The 20,613-nt window shown below is 52.8% G+C and overlaps 1 protein-coding gene across 4 annotated transcripts in view; it reads left to right on the forward strand.

The window, feature by feature from the left end:
- Window positions 1–20,378, forward strand: part of Pla2g6 (phospholipase A2 group VI) — a 45,649-nt gene extending 25,271 nt beyond the window's left edge. For 2 of the 4 annotated variants that reach the window (XM_048454791.3, XM_048454790.3), the window contains 12 exons: window positions 2,526–2,622; window positions 3,499–3,681; window positions 4,908–5,016; window positions 6,030–6,194; window positions 7,614–7,692; window positions 11,401–11,564; window positions 13,199–13,349; window positions 17,164–17,300; window positions 17,622–17,776; window positions 18,774–18,941; window positions 19,348–19,421; window positions 19,665–20,378. In XM_048454791.3, the coding sequence (XP_048310748.1) occupies window positions 2,526–2,622; window positions 3,499–3,681; window positions 4,908–5,016; window positions 6,030–6,194; window positions 7,614–7,692; window positions 11,401–11,564; window positions 13,199–13,349; window positions 17,164–17,300; window positions 17,622–17,776; window positions 18,774–18,941; window positions 19,348–19,421; window positions 19,665–19,809 (1,627 nt within the window). In that variant the 3' untranslated portion in view covers window positions 19,810–20,378. The remainder of the gene's footprint in view (window positions 1–2,525; window positions 2,623–3,498; window positions 3,682–4,907; window positions 5,017–6,029; window positions 6,195–7,613; window positions 7,693–11,400; window positions 11,565–13,198; window positions 13,350–17,163; window positions 17,301–17,621; window positions 17,777–18,773; window positions 18,942–19,347; window positions 19,422–19,664) is intronic. The other 2 variants (XM_087898979.1, XM_087898980.1) reach the window with 2 other exon arrangements.
- Window positions 20,379–20,613: the final 235 nt, after the last annotated feature.

Genomic DNA, 20,613 nt, shown 5'->3' on the forward strand with positions numbered 1-20,613 from the left:
CTGTACACCCAGAAACCGCTGTGCGAAGAATAGACCACTTAGAGTTTTGTGTTAATGCATCCAGATTTCTGACTGTGAGCCTTTACTCCCCTGTGCTGCCCAGCCAGAACAACATCTGGGGTCAGTTGGTTTTCACCCTGGCTCCTGTGCTAAGCACTTGGCCTTGAGAAATGAATTAGAGGAGCCCCGTCCATGGAGCAGGCCAGACTCCAGCCTTCTCCTCACAGCACTGAACTTTAGTATCCTGGAGTGCAGAAGCAGACAGGTGGGCCAGTGACGGGGTGTCCTAAGTGGACACAAGGTGACACATGCTGCCTGTCTGCCTCAGGCTTCTCTGTGCCTGTGTGGGCCTCCTCGGGCCCTCTCTGCCCCACAGTCCAGGGAAGACCTTTGTGCAGAGAGCAGAGTGTGGGGACCTTTTGTGTTGTTTTCTTTGTTTCTATTTCATTGAGTTCTGCTCTAATTTTTATTGTTTCCGGCTGTCCCCTGGGTTTGGGGTTAGCTTATTCTTGTGTTTTCAAATTCTTGAGTTGTATCATTGAGTCATTTATTAGTGCTCTTTTTGATTTTTCAATGTAGGCACTCAGAATTATAAGTTTTTCTCCTTGACTGCCTTTTTAAAGTGTCCCAGTGGTTTTGTGTTGTGTTTTTTTTTTCATGAAGTTCCAGGATTTTTTTCCTTGATTTTTTTAATTGATCTACTCATCATCCATTAGTGCATTGTTTAATCTCTGTGAGTTTCCATGATGGAGATCTTTTGCTTAGTGTGAGAGTGCTCCCTCTCCTCTGCTTAGTGTGAGAGTGCTCCCTCTCCTCTGCTTAGTGTGAGAGTGCTCCCTCTCCTCTGCTTAGTGTGAGAGTGCTCCCTCTTCTGCTTGGTGTGAGAGTACTCCCTCTCCTCTGCTTGGTGTGAGAGTGCTCCCTCTCCTCTGCTTAGTGTGAGAGTGCTCCCTCTCTTCTGCTTGGTGTGAGAGTGCTCCCTCTCCTCTGCTTAGTGTGAGAGTGCTCCCTCTCCTCTGCTTAGTGTGAGAGTGCTCCCTCTCCTCTGCTTAGTGTGAGAGTGCTCCCTCTCTTCTGCTTGGTGTGAGAGTGCTCCCTCTCCTCTGCTTAGTGTGAGAGTGCTCCCTCTCCTCTGCTTAGTGTGTGTTTCCCTCTTCCTTCTGTCCTCACCAGCACTGTGTCTGATAATAGCTGCCCTCACAGACAAGAGATGGGGTCTCAATGGTTCTCATTTGCATTTCCTGGTGGTCATTGAGGTCAACAGCTTGCCATAGACCTATTAGACATTTTTATGTCTTCTCTGGGGAAATGTCTATTTGGGTCTATAAAGTGAAGTTCCCAGGCAGGGAAAGCCATTCCTGCGTTGGAGATTCTACGAGACTGTGTAATGGATTAGAGTGTCTTGATTGTGCATAGAATTCTGAGATCCAAAACCAAGTTCTCTTGGTCAGTCTTAAAAACAAAACAAAGCAGGCTAACCTTGAATTCCTGATTCTCCTGCCTCTGCCTTCCAAATGCTGAGATTATAGTCATGTGTCACCACACTTGATGCTATTTTGGACATCCTTTAGTCCCCTTAGCAATTCATGCCCGTCTCTGTCTATCAGGTGAAATAGCACATCACTAGCTTCCAACCAACCCCCAAAATAAGAATGTCACCATTAGTAGATAAACCATGGCAGAGATTTTCCAACCTTGTTGTAACCTGCCTGTAACATTTCATGCCACATCTGATAAATTATTTGCTTAAAAAATCTTCCGTTCATTTAATTTTATTTTATGCATGTGAGTGTTGTGCCTTCTTGTATCTTTGCACCTCTGTGCATGCAGTGCCCACAGAGGCCAGAAGAGGGCATCAGCTACCCTGAAACAGGAATTATTGTTCTTGGCTGGCATGTGGGTACAGGGAATCCAGCCCAGGTCCTCTGGGAGCACAGCAGCCAGTGTCTAAGCTCTGAGCCAGCCTTCCAGCCCCATGACTTTGCTTCTTAAAGTTATTGTTGTGCTTGTCTTGCATTTATCTCTCTGTTCATGTGCAGCCCAGGGATGAACTGCTCCTCAGGCACAGCAGCAAGCTCTTTTAGCCGCTGCACCATTTTGTGCCCCACCCCCACACCCTTTTGGAGCAGGGCCTATGCAGTGTAGTCCAGCCTTGCCTGGAATTTGGAATCCTCCTGCCTCAGCATCCTGAATGTTGGAATTACATTTGTAATTACATTTGTAATCCCAGCCACACTTGGCCTTAGTTTTCAGTTTTTACCCTGGCATATAGGTTGCCTTTTCATTTTGTTGGTTATTTCATTTGAGGTGTGTCAGTTTTTCAGTTTAATATAGTGTGTTTCTTTATATTTGCCTTAGTGTGCTATCTAGGGGTCATCGTCAGGCCGGCTGGTTGGCCATATTGCAGCCCCTTGTCCTGGCTGGTGCAGTGCGCCCTCACTGTCCCGCTCCCTTCCTGGTTGGCCGTATGGCAGCCCCTTGTCCTGGCTGGTGCAGTGCGCCCTCCCTGTCCCGCTCCCTTCCAGGTGTGCTGAAATGATCATCAGCATGGACAGCAACCAGATCCACAGCAAGGATCCTCGCTACGGAGCCAGTCCGCTCCACTGGGCCAAGAACGCCGAGGTAGGCAGAGCTGGTGGGCGAGGGGCTGGGCAGGATCCAAGGAGACAACCGAGAGGATTACAGCGGCCCTGGTGACAAGTCTCACGTGCCCAAGAATTGAGGTCCCACTGCTGTCCTGCTGCTCACTTAATTCCTGCGTCCTTGACTGACTTTGGAGCAAGGCAGTGGGTGCAAAATGGCGCCTCACATGTAGAAGGGGGCAATGGTGATATGGCCACTGGTGATATGGCACAGCAGCCCACACAGAGAGCCTATGGCCACCCAGGCTGAGGTCTCTCCCAAAGTGCCCCAGTGGCTCTGCCCTCCTGAAAGGATGCCCAGGTAGCCTTGGCAACACATGAGTACACCAGCGCCCCAGCCTGTACTTGCATGTGACGGACAAGAGGGCTGGGCCGCTACCTGTGTGGGACACCAGCTCGTTCAGACGTGTTCCTTCAGTGCCAGGTCTGTGAGGCATGAAAGTGTGTCCCATGTCAGGTCTGAGGAGCTGGAGCTGCAGTGACGGATCCAGGCTCAGGCTGCAGGGAGGGTGGATGGGCTTTAGGCTCAACATTGTCCTCCCCATAGTTCAGAGTGGGCCAGGATACCATGCAAAGGCCCCTGGGACACATCCCATGGAGGACTGCAGGGAGTTAGCACTGTGGGACCTGATCCAGAGACCCCTTTGTAGCTCCAGGAAAGGACCAGAAGCTTCTAGAGTCAGTCTGTGTTTCTTCACCTATTTGTCACCTAGTTCCTAGCTCCTGATGTGTGGGGGTTGAGGTCTAGAGTCACTCGCAGAGCTGGGGTCTGCCTCTGAGCTTCTCTTCCTTTGCTTATACTGGGGGACTGCTCAGGGAGGCTGCCCCTGAGTGCCCGCCTGGTCTGTGTCCCCAGATGGCCCGAATGCTGCTGAAGCGAGGCTGTGACGTGGACAGCACAAGCACCGCAGGAAACACAGCCCTGCATGTGGCAGTGATGCGCAACCGCTTTGACTGTGTCATGGTGCTGCTGACCTACGGGGCCAACGCAGGCGCCCGTGGAGAGCATGGGAACACACCACTGCACCTGGCCATATCGGTGAGCCTGTGGCCACATGGCCTCCCTGTGCTGGCTCTGCCAGCTGAGGTGGGGGTTGGGGGGAACAATAAAGGCACCGTGTTGGCTCACCCTCCTCCTTTCCTCAGCTGCTGCATCATCAGACATGCCTCCTCCCTTAGCCCAGAGTACCTGGTAGCAGCCACTGGTTTGTTAGGAAATAGACTTCAGCCTTAAAGCATCTCTAGTGGGATGAGACAGCAGTGTGAGTGTGCTTAGCCCATGGCAAGAACAGGACTGTCTGCTGTCCGTCTAGTCCCAGATGGGACTGAGGGAAGCAGTCAGCCACAGTCAAGGACAGCCTGTTTTGTACCATTACTGTAGTAGGCACATTGCCCAGGAGACCGAAACTCAAGGAGGCTGTTAGCACAGGCTGGGCACTTGGAAGAGTCTCGTTCTGCAATTCTCTAGCTTTTTGATCTATTTGGTCCATTTATACTCTTGAAAAAATGACCAAGCTAAATATCTGGGCATGATAGCATACTCCAGGAGCCAAAGGTTAAGGAGTTCAAGACTACCTTCAGCTGCACAGTGTTCAGGGCCAGCCTGGGCGAGTTGAGACTGTCAAGATAGATAGACAGACAGACAGACAGACAGACAGACAGACAGATAGATATAATGAAAGATGGTGTGCACTTGTATTTCAAAACTCAGGCCCGACAAGCCTACTGCTGACACAGTAATCCAAACCAGACCAAATGAAACCAAATTAGAAGAAGCCAAGGTTTAATGAATGCCTGCGCTCCCAGGTGTCCCTCTGGGAAAACACCGAGAGGGGGTTCTGTCTCTGGGGACAGTTTAAATAGCCTGTGGGAGTGGTCTTGACCCTCCCTGGGGAGGGGTCACTGTTTGGTGGGCCTTCTTGGAGGTGGAGTCTGGACTGTGGCAGCTCCCGGGGAACGAGGCTTGAAATGGAGCTTTCCACCCAACATTCCAAAATGGGTGCCAGGAGCTGAGGTGAAGCCCCCCACTCAAACATTCCAGACTGTTTGGATAAGGATGTTAGGGGCTGAGGTGACACTTCCAACCAAACAACTTCCATTTTCTTCCTGAGCTCTTAAGCCCCCACTGAGGGGTGCACTGAAGGTCACTGGTGAAGGCAATCTTTGTCATGTCAGGAGGCCCCAGAGTCTCCTTGTGCCCCTGAGAGGACTTGTGAGCAAGTTGATGGACTCTTCCTTATTCTTCTCACCTTCCATCCCCAACAGAAAGATAACATGGAGATGGTCAAAGCCCTCATTGTATTTGGGGCAGAAGTGGACACCCCAAATGACTTTGGGGAGACTCCTGCTTTCATGGCCTCCAAGATCAGCAAACGTATGTGTGCTGCCATCTGGGATCCGAGCTGTGGGGGAGGTGGCGGTATAGAGACTGAGGAGGGAGGTCCCAGCTATAAGGTGTCAGACTGGCCCTGTTCCCTGCCGAGGGGCCAGGAGTGTATGCAGCTCAAAGGGAGCCTCCTTCCCCAAAGACAGGGATGCAGGCCCACCAAGGGCTTGCTGAGCATCGTCCTCACATCACGGTGAGGGTGTTCAGGCTCTCAGTGGGGTGGGCCCAGGTGTGAGCAGAGCAAGCATGGGATCATTGCATGTGCCATGCATGTCCACATATGTCCATACTTTGTACGTGCTGGGTGCATGCATAGACTCGCATGTGCATTGCTGTCCTGTCCACCATGATCAGCTTCAGAGTTGTAGGAGTCAGCTTCCCTTCACAGACGCTTAAATCCCCTCCTGAGGGTTTGCAGGAATGTGGAGTCAGTGTGAGTGTGGCCCAGATGGTTTGACCTCTTCTCGCAGCAGTGAGCTCAACCCCACCATCAGCTTAAACAGCCTAGATGGACCCCACTCCTCCTTTTCCTTTCTCCCCTCTCCAGTTTTGCTCAACATTGGGTTCAGAGCCAACCCTGCAGAAAAAACATGGAGCCCAAAGTGGAAGCAGGCAAAGGTGCTAGTTGTGGCATCCTTCCCCGGGTCTCCTCTGGCTCATCCCTCTGGGACTCTGCAAGGGACAGCCCTTGTCGTTTTTGAGAACTGCTGACCATGGAATTAGTTGCTTTGCATCATAGATGGTGTAGAAGGAGAGAGGGGATGCCCATAGTAACTAGGATGCTCTGATCCCCTCATATCCTACAGTCCTCCTTAGCCCCTTCCCTGGTGCCAGGAGGCTACTTTCATGTAGCAGACCACCCAACTTGCTAATCAGGATAGTTTCTCCACATAGCCAGGTCACCTGCTAGATGGGGGAACCATTTGCAAAGAGGGGGGTCTCACTTTCTAGTTGACACCGTGTCTGCTCTCTGCCATCTCTCCTTCCCAAAACCTGACAAGTGATTACCAGGAAGGCGCTCTTGAGTCTGCTGAGAACTGTGGGGGCTGACTACCGCTTCCCACTCATCCAGGGGGTCCCCACGGACCAGAGCTCTGCAGCAACACCTCACCCCTTCTTCTCTCTGGACAAAACTCAGCCCCCAGAGATCAGCTTAAACAGCCTAGGTAGGCCACTGCTTTCCCTCCCCGCTCCTCATCTCTGCCTGGGCCCTCAAATCCCAGCAGCCCCCCACAAGGATTATGGCTTCAGGGCGGAAGTAGTTGAAGGGAGGAGAGCCAAGATGTATCAGCCAGTTTAGGCCACCAAATGACCCACACATTCCTGAGGCCTACTAGGTCCAGCATTCCTGAGAAAATGTCCTGAACACTGGCTTAGGGTGGCCATTTCTCATGGCACCTCTCAGGTGGGCACTATCACAGCCTCTGGTTCCCTGGGAGGGAAGTGTGGGTGGTAAGGAGTGCTGCCAGGTCCCCTGGCTTTAGCCCTCACATTGTTTGAATCTATCTGGCTGGAGATGTGATCTGCCCCCTGCTGGCTCCTTCAGTTACTCACAGGCTTTTGGAGTGGCCAAGAAGCCACTGATGCCCTTCGAGACAGTCCCAGAGTAGATGGGGACCCTGTTCAGGACCTTCTGTGTTCTGGCCCACACAGGGACCTAGAATGTTTGGGAGTGAGAATCCCTAAACAGAACTGAGTCTTACTCAGCCAAAACTCTTAAACTGTGGAGGTAGAAGCCCCAAGCCCAGCCCCTCCTGCCAGCCTAGCCAGGCCTAGAGCTCTGGAGGGCAGGAAACCTAAAACCCCTAGCACCCCATCTTTCTCTCTCCGTTTACAGGCAGGCAGTCACTCAAACCAGGCTGGATGGGCCTGGGGTGCAGCGGTGAATGGGTAATGCCTAAGACTATAGAAGCTGCTGAGCCTGCCCTGCCCCCATGTAGCTAGAGCTCTACACCCCGTTCCCCCTTCTCAAGCTGCACACCCATAGGTACCGCCCTACACCCTGTCCCTGACACCATCTGCTGTCTTGCTGGCCAGTCCCCTGCATGTGTCCCTTGTCTGCTCTGTGGCACATGCCTGCTAAGGGAGGCACTGCTGGCACCCACCTACCTTGCTGCCTCTAGCTTCACTGCACTATGGCTGTCAACCTCGTCATGCAGGGCGACCTGGAGGGTTGGTGTTGGGGCTAGTGTGCAAAGGAAGACTAAACTTAAGGTCTGCCATCAAGACATGGGTGGCTGTCGGTAGCATCAGCTCAGACATCGGCCCAGGACACAGCTTCAGAGTGATAGGAGGGGTTCCAGAAGTTTCTGGGAGCTAGCTGGACCGGTGGAGAGTCCTCTCCAAAACAGCAGACTCCCTCCTCGTTCCAGCTTGCCCTTGCCTAGCAGGCCCGTGGCATTGAGCACAGCTTTATCCTGGGCAGGAGGCATCGGTGGGGGTGGTGGAGTGTGAGTTCAGCCACAGGTGGAACTTAGCCACGAGGAGATGTACAGCAGGATGGGGCACAGTTCCGTTTACTCTAGAGACCCCTGGAGTCTAGGAGAGACCTACTGGCTCCAGAGTGTCCTGCCCTGTTCCCACAGAGCTTCAGGACCTCATGCCCATCTCCCGAGCCCGGAAGCCAGCATTCATCCTGAGCTCCATGCGGGATGAGAAGCGAACGTAAGTAGAGTGAGGGACAGGCTGATGTGTGGAACTTCTCCTGCTGCCCTCACCCCCACCGAGTGCTGGGAGGCCCTCTCCTGGCCGCGCACAGTTGTGGTAGAGACAAGTCTTTGGACCTGTGGTGGTTCATCAGTGACAGATGATGCCCCATTCGGAGCCCAGCATAGGGCCACGCAGCAGGGTTGAGCTTGCGCTCATGCAGTGTGGGCTCGTTGTCTTTTTCCTTGGCTTTATGGTTTATGGGCAGAAGGTTGCCCGAATCCCTACTGGTGAGATGCCTGCATCTGCTTCCCAACCTGCCTTCCTCCATCCTCAGACCCAGTGCTTCCCAGTTGTGTGCCCTGGCGTTGTAGGAAGTAGGCCTGGGAGATTGGTCAGAGATAGAGGTCAGAATCCTGTTGTGGTCACCAAATCTACCAGGAGACACCACAAACCATAGGTCTTGTACTCTGGGACCAATCCTTGTCTGCATTAAGAGAAAATCCTGATATATATACATATATGTCTATGTATATACATGTATATGTGTCTAGATATATGTCTACATATATGCGTGCATATATGTACATATATGTATGTATGTTTATGTCCACATACATGCACGTGTATATGTACAGATAAGTATATGTCTATATATCTACACACATGTGTATATGTACACATATGTATATATGTCTCTATTTCTATGTATATATATGTACTTGGAAAATTTTACAGTTTTGGAAAAGATAGGCAAGCCTCTTGATCTGTTTCTGCTTTGGACACAGTACTCCAACTTAGAGAAAAGAACTGAAGTCAGGAGAACTTAAGTCAACTGAAGTCAACACATGTGTGTTGAGCTGTGGACCTGAGTTATGGGAACTGGGAGAGAAGTCTCTTCTGGTGCTAGGGGCCAGGACCCACTCCCAATCTTGTATTAACATTCTTGTGGATATCCTAATTCCTAGTGCCCTACTACCATTGAATACTTCCAAATCTTGGTCTTGGTGCACAGCCCTGGTGAACACTGGCCAGTGCACTCAGTGGCCAGGACAGGGACTGGCCATTTCTACAGCCTCCCTTTGTTGCCGTGTACCATTGTCCAGTCTTTGTCCCACTCCTGCTGGAGGCCTTCCTGGAGGAATAGTTGTCTGGCTTAGTAGATGTCTAGTGTGAGCCCCTGAGAGGTGAGTAAGAGTGTGGAGGTCCTGCTCAGGCTTCCAAGGTTCCTGTCCTCTCAGGAGCACATGCTATGTGCTTGCAGAGAACTTACCCTCCCTGCCATCAGCCACCGCTTCTGCTCCGAGGTGTGAACCCCCTGGGGCACAACCCGCCCTTCATTTCCATGGCCACTGCTTGCATATGCTTACATATGCCCTGGAAATACATCTACCCCGTTCCTGACCCTTGCCTCCATGGTGCCTCCTGCAGTCACAAACCATTTCATACGCTGGTACATATGCATAAACCTCTGTCGAGGCCCAGGCAGAGCAGCTGTGCCCGAGGGAAGAGGACAGGCTGACTCCTCAGTAGGCCAGGGAGTACCTGCAAGGGTCATGTGTGAGGAGTTAGGAGACCCTTGAAGGACCCACAGGAATGTTAACCTCAGCCCTGCACTATGGGTAACCTTGCTCTTGCCAGGCCCGTGTTCTGAGTCTTGCTTGTTTGCTCAAGCCTTTTTGGCGGGGCTCTTCAGACTTCTATCATTTTCACTGCTGCCCCTGCCACCGCCTGAGCTCCCTGAGTGGTCAAGTGTCTAGTCTAGAAGACTCTTACAGGTGGGACACATGGCCTGCTCCACTGCCCTCCCTGTCACATGTGTTGAACATCAAGTGCCATGCCTTGTCATAGGGAGTTGTGCAGAGGTGAAGTGTGAGCAAAGAAGGGTTGCTTCATAGGGTGGCAGGACCACTACAAGGGAGTTAGTTGTAGCTAATCCTGCTGGCATTGGGTGGGTATCCTGGTTCATTTCTGCTATGGTAGGAAAACAGCAGGCAGAAAATGTCTTAAGGGAGAAGGGAGTTTGTTTCATCTTCTAATCCCAGGTAGAGCCCACCACTGTGTGGAGTCAAACTAGGAATTCCAAACTACTAGTCACATCATCTGCTTTCAGGAGCAGAGGGAAACCAGTGCGCAGGCTCGCTAGTTTGTGCTCAGCTTGATTCCTTCCCTTGTACAGAGTTCAGGACCCGCTGCCTGGGGAATGGCGCTGCCCACGGTGGGCTAAGTTCTTTCTCCCCAACAGATCTGAACAGGCCAGCCCAGTGTAGACAGTCTCTCATTGAGACTCTGCTCGGCTGACTCTCCTTTGTGTCAAGCTGACAGTTAAAGCCAATGATCACGGTCAAGCTCTTACAGGCAGTGAGTCAAGCTGAGAAGCAGCCAGGCGTGGTGCACGTATTTGTCAGCTGCACAGCTCGAGAGACTGGGGAAGGAGGATTGTAAATTCAAGGCCAATCTGAGCTAGTGTGAAACTCTTATCTTACAACATCAGAAACGTGACAAAAATCATAAAACTGAGAGGGAAAAATGAGCCTAGAAGGGAGAGTTGAGCATCGACTGCAGGCGCCCCTGGGGCATGGCCATGGAGGCCTGGCACCTTGCATTTTCTGCCCTCTTTGGGACTAGGTTGGGCTGAGCAGGAATGTACAACCTTTTTGTTGTTGTTGTTGTTGTTGTTTGTTTTATTTTGTTTTGTTTTGAGACAGGGTTTCTCTGTAACTTTGGGTCCTGTTGTGGAACTAGCTCTTGTAGACCAGGCTGGCCTCGAACTCACAGAGATCCACCTGCCTCTGCCTCCCGAGTGCTGGGATTAAAGTTGTGCGCCGCCACCACCCGGCAGGAATGTACAACCTTTTAACACTGAGACATGACATTGTCACCTACAGAATTGACACACAAGAACTGTGTAATTGTGTTATAACAACAAAATCATACACACATACTCTCTTGACACACACCCATTCTCTCTCTCTCTCTCTCTCTCTCTCTCTCTCTCTCTCTCACACACACACACACACACACACGCACACATCTTATGCTTTAAGTCAGTTTATGACTGCGTCCATAGCTGTCCTCAGCCACATGTAGCTCACAGGCTGCAGGTTGGATAAACCTGCTACGTGTGTGACTCGGAAGCCAGGCATGTGACTCCATGCCATTCTCTTCACCTCTGACCCTCTTTACAGGATAATAATAAAGACAGCAGGTACCTCCTCAGAGGGGTTTGGGTCAGTAAAGTGAACTAATTCTGCCTCCCTTTCCCCAGGTCCCAGCATAGAGCTTCCTCCCTCCCTCTCCTCCACTTTCCTGATCCTCTTTACACACACACCTGATCCTGCTGGAGAGAACCAACCCTTCCTCTCCCTCCCTGCTTATTTCCAACAGACATTGGGTCATACCTGTAGCTGACCTGAATCACTTCTGTACAGGGTCCTCGCCATGTTCCCCACCACACTCCCCACCCACGTCTCATCCCATTTGCCATCCTGTTCCTCACCCCGGTCTCTACCCTGGCCTCTACCTTGTTCCCACCCTTCTTTTCCCTGTGGGCATCTGAAACATTTGCTTCTTCCCTTCCCCACCTGGTTCCATACCCCATAGCAAGTAGGCTCCAGGCGGGCTCCGTTGCTTTGTTCATGTGTCCCCTGCTATGCAGAAGCTCAGGGCACGGAGCCGAGAGGGCCATCATGAGACCCTCTTGGCCCACTGCTATCCTCACTGCAGCCATGATCACCTGCTCTGCCTGGATGGAGGGGGCGTGAAAGGCCTGGTCATCATCCAGCTCCTCATTGCCATCGAGAAGGCCTCAGGTGTGGCCACCAAGGACCTCTTCGACTGGGTGGCAGGAACCAGCACCGGGGGCATCCTGGCCCTGGCCATTCTGCACAGTGAGCATAGCCTCTGGGGCATGGTGGGGGGGGGGTGGGCAGGCAGGCCATCTACCCTCGTAGGTTGGGATACAGAGCTAGTGTAGGAGGGTATTCTGTCTCAGTGGTCTTCAACCACCTCCACATTCCTCTAAGCCAGGAATCATAGAACCTGCCAGCTGCTGCCAGTATAAATGCCTCTGATGAATGGAGTGGGCATTTCTGGGTTAATGAGTGAGCTACAAGATGCCAGAACCCTGAGCTCTTTGGACAGTCGAAACTCTGGCTGGGAAGAGGCACATGGCACAACCGTGGGAGTACCCAGGCCAGAGTATCCCCTAGACTCAGTCCATCACCCCAGGCCACTGGCCCGCCTCCTTTGATCTAACTTTGCAGAAGTACAGACATTGGGTTAGCTGAAGGTTGCCACATAAGGCCAGGAGCATTGCCATTCAAGTGGCCTGGCATCTGTCTCCTCTGGGGAATGATTGAGCTGTGTGTTGCTGGCTGATTGGACATCCCTAGAATAGGGCTCAGCTGCATCCCTATAGGCCTTGTCCCAGGTATCCATCTCCCTGAGTGGTACCCCTTGCCTGGATGTTGGTCAGATTCTGTTTTTGCCAAAGTATCTGCCAAAATCAGAATCCTGGTGACCCAAGCCCTGGAGGCACCAGAGGAGGACACCTCCCTCCACCCTAAGTGTAGGCACCATGAGAACTCACGGACTGTGAGACTGCAGAGCTGGGTCCTGGCTTCAGGAGGCTCCTGGTGAGACAGCAGTACAGGCACCTGGGCATCTGCTGGGTGCTGGGGGGAGGCCATGGGGTCACTCTAGGGACTTTGAGGAATATGGGTGTACCCATCTCGGAGCTGGCAGAGGCCATTCCCTGCGGGGCTCTGTTGGGAGCTGGGGCTTGGCTACAGCAGTGGTCTATCAGCAGATGCTTCATTTGGGGGATGATTGTCACCCTGGTTCTGTGGGGTGAGCTCACGGGGACTCTGATGACCATGATGTCATGCTGCACGTCAGACTAGAACCAGGGCTGACTTTGAGGAGTCAGCCCAGCTCTGCCCTGAGTCCCTCCTGGCCTGTGAGAGGAGAGCTTCCTCAGAACCTGCGCTACCACGGTACATGGTGTCTTCTTCCTGCAGAACAGGCAGCGGTCCCAGCCCAGCCTCAGATGGGAAGACCTGAGGCGGGAGTGAGAAGCACCCAGTTAGCCTCAGACAGGCACAATCCTGCTTCAGCAGGCCCCTATGCTTGCACACCCTGGGCTCTAAGGAGCTTGTGAGATGCATGGGCACCTCCTCCCCCATAGTCTGTCTGGCCCACAGACTCAGAGGACAGCCTGTTCCTCTTTTACTGTGACAGGGAAATGGGACTAACTTCTGTACAATTTTGTATGCTCAAGGCCCCTTTTAGTAATACGGATTTAAGTAGCAAGCCTTGCAAAGGGCTTTCTACCTGTACGGCCAGGTTTTATAGAAGGGCCTAGAAGTTCATGTTCCATTAGCCCTTTGACAGATTTCCTCCTTCACCACCTCCTGCCAGCGCCTGCCCATGCTTCCTGAAGCTTGCAGCTACTTAGCTGTCATCCCACGGGGACCTGCACATCACCCTAGGGTCTCTCCAATTCCTCATATTTTCTTCCTAGGTAAGTCCATGGCCTATATGCGTGGTGTGTACTTCCGAATGAAGGACGAGGTGTTTCGGGGCTCACGACCCTATGAGTCTGGGCCCCTGGAAGAGTTCCTGAAACGGGAGTTTGGGGAACATACCAAGATGACAGATGTCAAAAAACCCAAGTAAGCCATGTTCCCCACTTGCCCAAATCTGGGGATCAGGACAGCACTTCATCCCATCTCGATGAGAGACTCCTGAGAACATGGGGAGACTGTCTGCATGAATGGAGAGGAGGGGGCCTGGGAGGGTCAGAGCTGGTGGCCTGGAGCTTCCTAGAGAGATCAGGGTCCTCCAAGCCAGCTGGACCACTTTGGCAGATGTAATGAACTCTGTAACCGTTCATGGGATATTGTCGTACCAGACCGTGCTTGTTCCCTGTCCCATCACGTGGCATCTCTGCTGGGCCAGCTTGGCAGTGCCCATGGAGGGGAAGGAGGAGGGCCACCCCAGGGCAGAAAAGCTGAAGCTAACTCCTCTTGCAGCTGGGAGAGAAGTAAGCTAAACAGCAGGCAGGGAAGCTGCTAAAGAGGCCCCAGAAGAGCCTGCAGCGTGCCACAGCTCTGAAGAGAGGCCTGCAGCAAGGCCCATATCCTTGGCCAGGCTGTGAGCTTAAAAGGGCAGGAACATGGCAGCCTTGTTCTCTGCAGCCCTAACACAGACAGGCCATTGACAGGTCTGTCAATCTGCTGAGTGACTAGGGGCAAGAGAGAGGAGGGAGCTGCCTGGAGGAATGGAGCGTGAACAAGGCCCAGCAGCTTAGGGTTTATTTTTTCCAGCAGGAGGGTTGTTTCTTCTTTCTTTTTAGTTTTTGAGACAGACTCTAGTTGTATAGCTTTGGCTGTGAGCTGTTGTCTAGATTAATGACTGATATGAAGGGGCACAGTCCACTGTGGGCAGTGCCATCCCTGGGAAGGTGGCACTCAGTTGGATGAGAAAGCAGGCTGAGCAAGTCAGCAAGCCGTGCCTAGCTTCCCTGAGAGTGTAACCTGAAATAATCCTGTCCTCCACAGTGTTTCTCACAGCCCAGGAACCTTAACTGAGGCATGTAGTAGATTCAGTTCTGAAGTTCACTGTTCAAGTTTGGAAGACCTATCTAAGCATGAGAGAGGAACATACTCTCATGTATGTAGTCCCCCCCCCCATGATTAGTTTTTCGGGGCCTATGTGGTCTTTTATGTATTTTAGCATTTGTTTTATGAAATTTGGGACTCTAGTATTTGACACAGAATTGCCGTCTGTTGAGGCAGTTGGTCTGTTTCGTGTAGATGCTGCCGGTTGTTTGCCTGCTCCGTGTTGCTGCTCAGTGTTAGGGTGCAGATGTGGATTCTTTTGATATGTCCGTGTGGTCTCTGCCAGGGTTTGCCCTGGCGTCTTCCAGGTTTTGGAATCCTGAGTCATCACTTTAACTTTTGTCTGTGCTAGCTCATTACCCACCGCCCCGTCTCTCTCCTTGTGTGTGTTTCCTCTGTAAATTAGGTTAAGCCTGTATTGAATTCATACTTATCACCTCTAGATCTCTTAACTTCTCTTGCATTTTCTTTTTTAAATTTTTAACATTTATTTGAGAGAAAGAGAGAGAGAGAATGAGAACGTGAACATAGAGGTCAGAGGACAAGTTTAGGATAGCTTCCTTCCAGCGTGTTGGTTCAAGGGATTGGTCTCAGGTTGTTGGGACTTGCAGCCAATGCCCTTACATGCTGGACCAGCTAACCAGCCGGCCCTCTCTTAAATTTTCTATCTTCTTTCTCCCTGTTTTTTCTTTTTTATTTTTTCAAGACAGGATTCACTATATAACCCTGGCTTTCCTGGCAGGCTGGCCTCAAACTTGCAGAGATCCACCTGCTTCTGCCTTCCAAGTGCTGGGATTAAAGGTGTGCACCACTGTGCCCACCTTCTACCATTTGATCTCTTTGTGTTACAGTCTGGATAGTTTCTTGCCTGTTTTCCAGTCCACCGATTCTCTCTGTTGCTTAGTTATTTAACCTATCTGCTAATTTTTTTAAAAAAAATGTTCCTCTATGTGTACATATGGGTATGCATCCTCCCTCCCCAAAAAAGCACTCTTTGGTCTTCAAAGTCATTACCTGTAGCCTCCTGTCCCATGAAAATGTCACGAGGCTTGCTCTGCAGTCCCTGCTCAGTGACAGAGTGCTTGCTTAGTGTGCTCCCAGCATTGCAGGGCAACAGAGAAGTTAGGACGCCTGCATTTGTTGTTTGCTGTTCTGCACATAGCAGCACTGTGGTCCGTCGCAGCCCGTGCATGTGTTTTGCGGCCACTAGTCTGCCTTGACTCAGTGGCTGTCTTCTGTCACCGAGCTCTGTTCCCAGCTCTCATGGCCACCTCTCCTGTGTGCCTCTCCCTGTTTGGATATTTCCTGTCTGCACTGCTTGTTAGTGTGAAAATCAGATTCTTTGAAACTCAGAGTGGCCCTCCCTGCAGAGGGTTTTGCGCCATCTTCCAGGTATGCAGGCTTGCCACCATCTCTGCCACTTTCACTGACTGGGTAGTTGTCATGGGAACTCTTTGAGACTTCCCCCAGGTAATGTGAACACTGGTTTGTGTTCACAGGCAGCTAGAAAGAGTCTCCCATTAGACCTCACCTTTGGTGGATTTTGGCCCTCGTGTATTCATCTTGTCAGGGGTCCTATCCTTTTAAGCAAAATTTATTGATTCATTGTGAATGTGGACGTATCCCCATGTGCGTGGGTGCCCTCAGAGGCCATGGATTCCCTGGCGCTGGAGTTACAGGTGATTACGAACCTCCTGACATGGTTGCTGAGAACCAAACATGGGTCCTCTGTAAAAGCAGGAGGTACGCTAAACCACCCAGCCGTTGTCAGCTCCTCTCAAGCTTTTACGACTAAAATCAGGGACTGGAGGGATGACTCAGTGGTGAAGAGCACTGGCCGTTCTTCCAGAGGACCGGGTTCAAGTCCCATCATTCACTGACACACATGCGCTGGTACTGCAGTTAGATCAACTCTGTGTCAGAGTACACAGGGTGGCTAGCTGCCGTGGTGCTGAGAGCGGCCAGATGAATGTCCTCTCCAGGGAGGGGACTGGGGCTCACAGAACGAGGCCTCTGCGAGGATCTGAACACACCCTAGTTTCCCAGAGCCTGTGCCCGGACTTTTTATGTCACAGGGTTGGGAGGAACCTTCTTTTTTGTTGTTAGTTTATGTGTGTGAATGTTTTTCCTGCATGTGTGCCTGTGCACTACATACATACATGGTGCCTGTAGAGCCCAGCAGAGAGCCTCAGATCCCCTGGCCTAAAGTTATAGATGGTCATGAGCCATCCTGTGGGTTCTGGGCGTTGAACTCAGGTCCTCTGAAAGAGCAGCAGGTGCTCTTAACTGCTGAGCTGTCTCTCCAGCCCCAATATGCAGCCTGCTCGCTGCTCTCAGCTGCCTTTCAGTGCTGGCCTCTACTCAGCTGAGTAGTTAAACTGTTGCTTTGTTTTTAAACCACTGGCAGCACACTGAAGGCTCTGCCCCAAACCTTACTCTTCCTTATCTCCCCTGGATCTTGGCATTCATGCCTCCCAGTAAGCACCACCTTGGGTGTTCTTCAGTGGCCCCCAGCACCCTTGAAGTAAGTAGTTGCATTATGGCAGCTGGCTTGCCGATGGACAATGACATTCCTAGTCATTTATTTTAAAACAGTTACTGCCATTGGTTCTGAGCAGTCTGTCTGCTGTCCTGGCAACCTTCTGGGGTGGGTGAGTTTCCAGAGTGGGCTGACTGGATAGAGTGAAACACCTGTGAGGAAGGCAGGCGACATTGGCCAGATTCCCTCTGAATCCGCCCAGGGTCCATAGGGGATGCCTGTGTGAGGACTGCCAGGGAGAAGCCCACCAAGAACAGGGTCCAGGGCGTGACCCTGGAGAGGAGATGATGGGCGGCTGGGCCAGCTCTCCTCTGTTGCTTCCTACAGGGTGATGCTGACGGGGACACTATCTGACCGACAGCCAGCGGAGCTCCACCTATTCCGGAACTACGATGCCCCAGAGGCCACTCGGGAACCTCGCTTCAACCAAAACATTAACCTGAAGCCACCGACTCAGCCTGCAGGTCAGAGCCCTCTGTTTGCTGTGTCCATGGGAAGAGCTAGCTGAGGTTGGAAGGGGTGGGGAGTCACAGACGAGGCACTGGACACCCTCCCACCCACATCGCCGCCCGGGTCTTGGCTGGCTAAGGACAACTGTTGCTGGAGGCTGTTAGGAGAGAAGAGGCTCCTGGAAGTCCACAGTGGCAAACAACCGTTCATTGGGATGGCAAGACCCAGCAGCAAGGCCTTATGGGTCCTGTTCCTAAAGACTTCCTAGTTCCCCTCTTCCTGTACTGAAGGGACAGGTCTTACGTCATTAAGTCGCCCTCTTTTCCCACCCCCAGACCAACTGGTATGGCGGGCAGCCCGGAGCAGTGGGGCAGCCCCAACCTACTTCCGGCCCAATGGACGCTTCCTGGATGGTGGGCTGCTGGCCAACAACCCCACGCTGGATGCCATGACTGAGATCCATGAGTACAATCAAGACATGATCCGCAAGGTGAGGGCCCTCTCAGGTCACAATTTGGGCATGACCATACACTGCTGATGAGAACGGGCCGCTTTGGCACATGTCTTTGCCCGCTTACAACACTCGGCAGCAGTCTTAGCTCACGCAGGACCTTTCTGATGGGCACTGTCCGTAGTAGGAGACTTCTGAGGCCCCATCCACACTGAGCGCAGAGAAGGCTGTGGTCAGGGCTAGCACCTGCTGGGAATGGGGAGGGCAGTGTACAGGCTGCTCGCCTGTACCCAGCTGGGCATGCTCTTGCCTTGCAGAACTTATATCCTGCTTGGAGACGCCATAAACAGGAGACTCTCCTGTATGTGTCGGAGCCGGGAGGAGGAGGGCACCCGTGTGAGGGAACTGAGGTCTGGGGCAGGGCTCCTGAACGTGGACCCTGTCCTGAGGCAGTGAGCCAAGGGCAGGCAGTGGCCCTCAACCAAGCCGTGAGAGCAGGGTAACAAGGCCTGTGTGCCCAGGGAAGTGGAGCAGTGCTGTGAGGGAGCTGACCCCGCCCCATTCCTCACTTCCACCTGTAGCAGTGCCTGTGTGAATGCCCTGGGCACTCGGGATGCCTTTGCTGCACAATTCTGGAGAGGCACCTGGCCACTGTGCCTGCTGGCTTCCGCAGTCGCTGAAGTCCAGCACAGCCCTGGAGCACTGAGATGCACCCTTGGCAGAGAGGGCGGGTTCCTCAAGGAGTTCAGGTAGTCTCTGATTTGTCCAATCGAAGTCAGAGTCTATTAAGGATGAGGAGCTGGGGTCCCTGCATGGGAAGGAATTCCACCAAGGTCACCCCGCAAGCTGGCAGCAGAGCTGGTTGGGCAAGTACAAGGCCGCCTCTAGTCAGCTTCAGCACCCACTCCCCACCACATGGCCCGCAGGCCTACTCCTGTTCACTGCCTTGTCTCTGCCTCTCACAGCCTTGTACCCAGCCTTGGCCTCTCTCTGACCTGTGGAAGCTTCCTGACTACCTTTGTCCTCCTCACCACAGGGCCAGGGCAACAAGGTGAAGAAGCTCTCCATAGTCGTCTCTCTGGGGACAGGAAGGTCCCCTCAAGTGCCTGTAACCTGTGTAGATGTCTTCCGCCCCAGCAACCCCTGGGAACTGGCCAAGACTGTTTTTGGAGCCAAGGAACTGGGCAAGATGGTGGTGGACTGTGTGAGTCGATACCCTTCTCCAGACCTTCTCCCTCAGGGTCCAGCTCTGGCCAATGCCCCCACACACTGCTATGTCCGTCCCTGTCAGCCAGCTTTGGGGGACAGCCCAGACTCAGTCTCCAGGCTGACCAGGTCCCACCGGGGTTTCAAATGTTCTTTGACTGTAGCTCTCTGTCTGAATGCAGCTGTGTGGAAGACCAGATGCACAGGGAGGGGGGTGGGAGGCCCTTTGTCACCGCCTTCACTCAGAGATCCTGAACGGATTCTGCACAATTAGGCCGGTCGCAGAGGCCCAGAGAAGTGAACCCGTTCAGATCACTCTGCTAATGAATGACTAAAACCCAGGGATCTCGGAGGGTGGGTAGCAGGGTGCAGTGACCTGAGCTTATGGGGACTGCTTTCCTCAGTGTACAGATCCAGATGGTCGGGCCGTGGACCGGGCCCGGGCCTGGTGCGAGATGGTTGGCATCCAGTACTTCAGGTAAGCTTCGGGTCTGGCCTGACTCCACCCAGGCCTGGCAAGCCCCACCCACCCCCATCTCGCCAACAGAGGTCCTTGCCCACCATCACGTGATGAGACTCATTGGCACACATAACTGCCAGTCCTTGATGTGGTCTCCCCCAGCTTTAGGGCAGTGATCTGTTCCCCAGGCCCTCCCCAGCCCAAGTTCTTGTCCCCACGCAGGCTGGGCATCCTGGGTGACCCTCTCCTTTCTCCCAACAGGTTGAACCCCCAGCTAGGAACAGATATCATGTTGGATGAGGTCAGTGATGCAGTGCTGGTCAACGCCCTCTGGGAGACGGAGGTCTACATCTATGAGCATCGGGAGGAGTTCCAGAAGCTTGTCCAGCTGTTGCTGTCGCCCTGAGCCCCCGAGTCTTGCTGGCAGGGGTGGGCCAGGTCACCTAGCACACTGAGGACCAAGCTGGGCCAGGCAGCTCTGTGTCCACCTGAGGACTGGGGCTCAGAGCGCAAACAGTTCCCCACAAGGCACCTCTCCTGACCCACCTGCACTTTGCCATTCTAGGCTGAAAACCCAGAGTCCCCCTCAGCCCTTTTACCAAACTGTGAAGGACAGCTGGCTCCATCAACTGCCCCACATATCAGTGAGATCAACACTAAGGTGCCTAGTGTGCCCGAAGAGTTCTCCCAGGTTCCCTGACCACGGCAGCCCACCCCTTCTTCCCTCTTCCTGAAGTCAGGGACTAGAGAAATGGGGTTCCACCCCATCATCAGGTGAAATCCAGGCTATTGAAATCTAGCCCCATTTGACTTTGCCCCTCTACACCTGCCAGCCACCCCACCCCTGCAACCACCCCACCTTAAGAGCCCTGCCAGCTCCCAAAGGTCAATTCTGTGTGCACACTCTTCTCTGGAAGGAGAGTGGGGAGGGGTTCAAGGCCACTTAAACTGTGAAATAAATGAGTTTAGAAGCAAGTTCACCTGTGTAGTGTGTGCTGTAGTGGTGTACTGTGTCCCAACCCCGCTTCCTCAGACACTACCGGGACACCCTCTTCTCTGGCCCTGATATAACTGACAATGGAGTAGGCAGTTAGTGCCCCACCCATCAGCCCAGGGAAGCTCATGGGAACCTCAGTTGAGACTTGGCAAGGACAGAAGGTCTGCCCACATGCTGGATAGTGAGAGCAGAGGGCCACATTCTGCCCCAGCT

This window comes from Myodes glareolus, chromosome 19 (genome assembly GCF_982192425.1).
Source record: "Myodes glareolus chromosome 19, mMyoGla1.1, whole genome shotgun sequence".
Taxonomy (NCBI): domain Eukaryota; kingdom Metazoa; phylum Chordata; class Mammalia; order Rodentia; family Cricetidae; genus Myodes; species Myodes glareolus.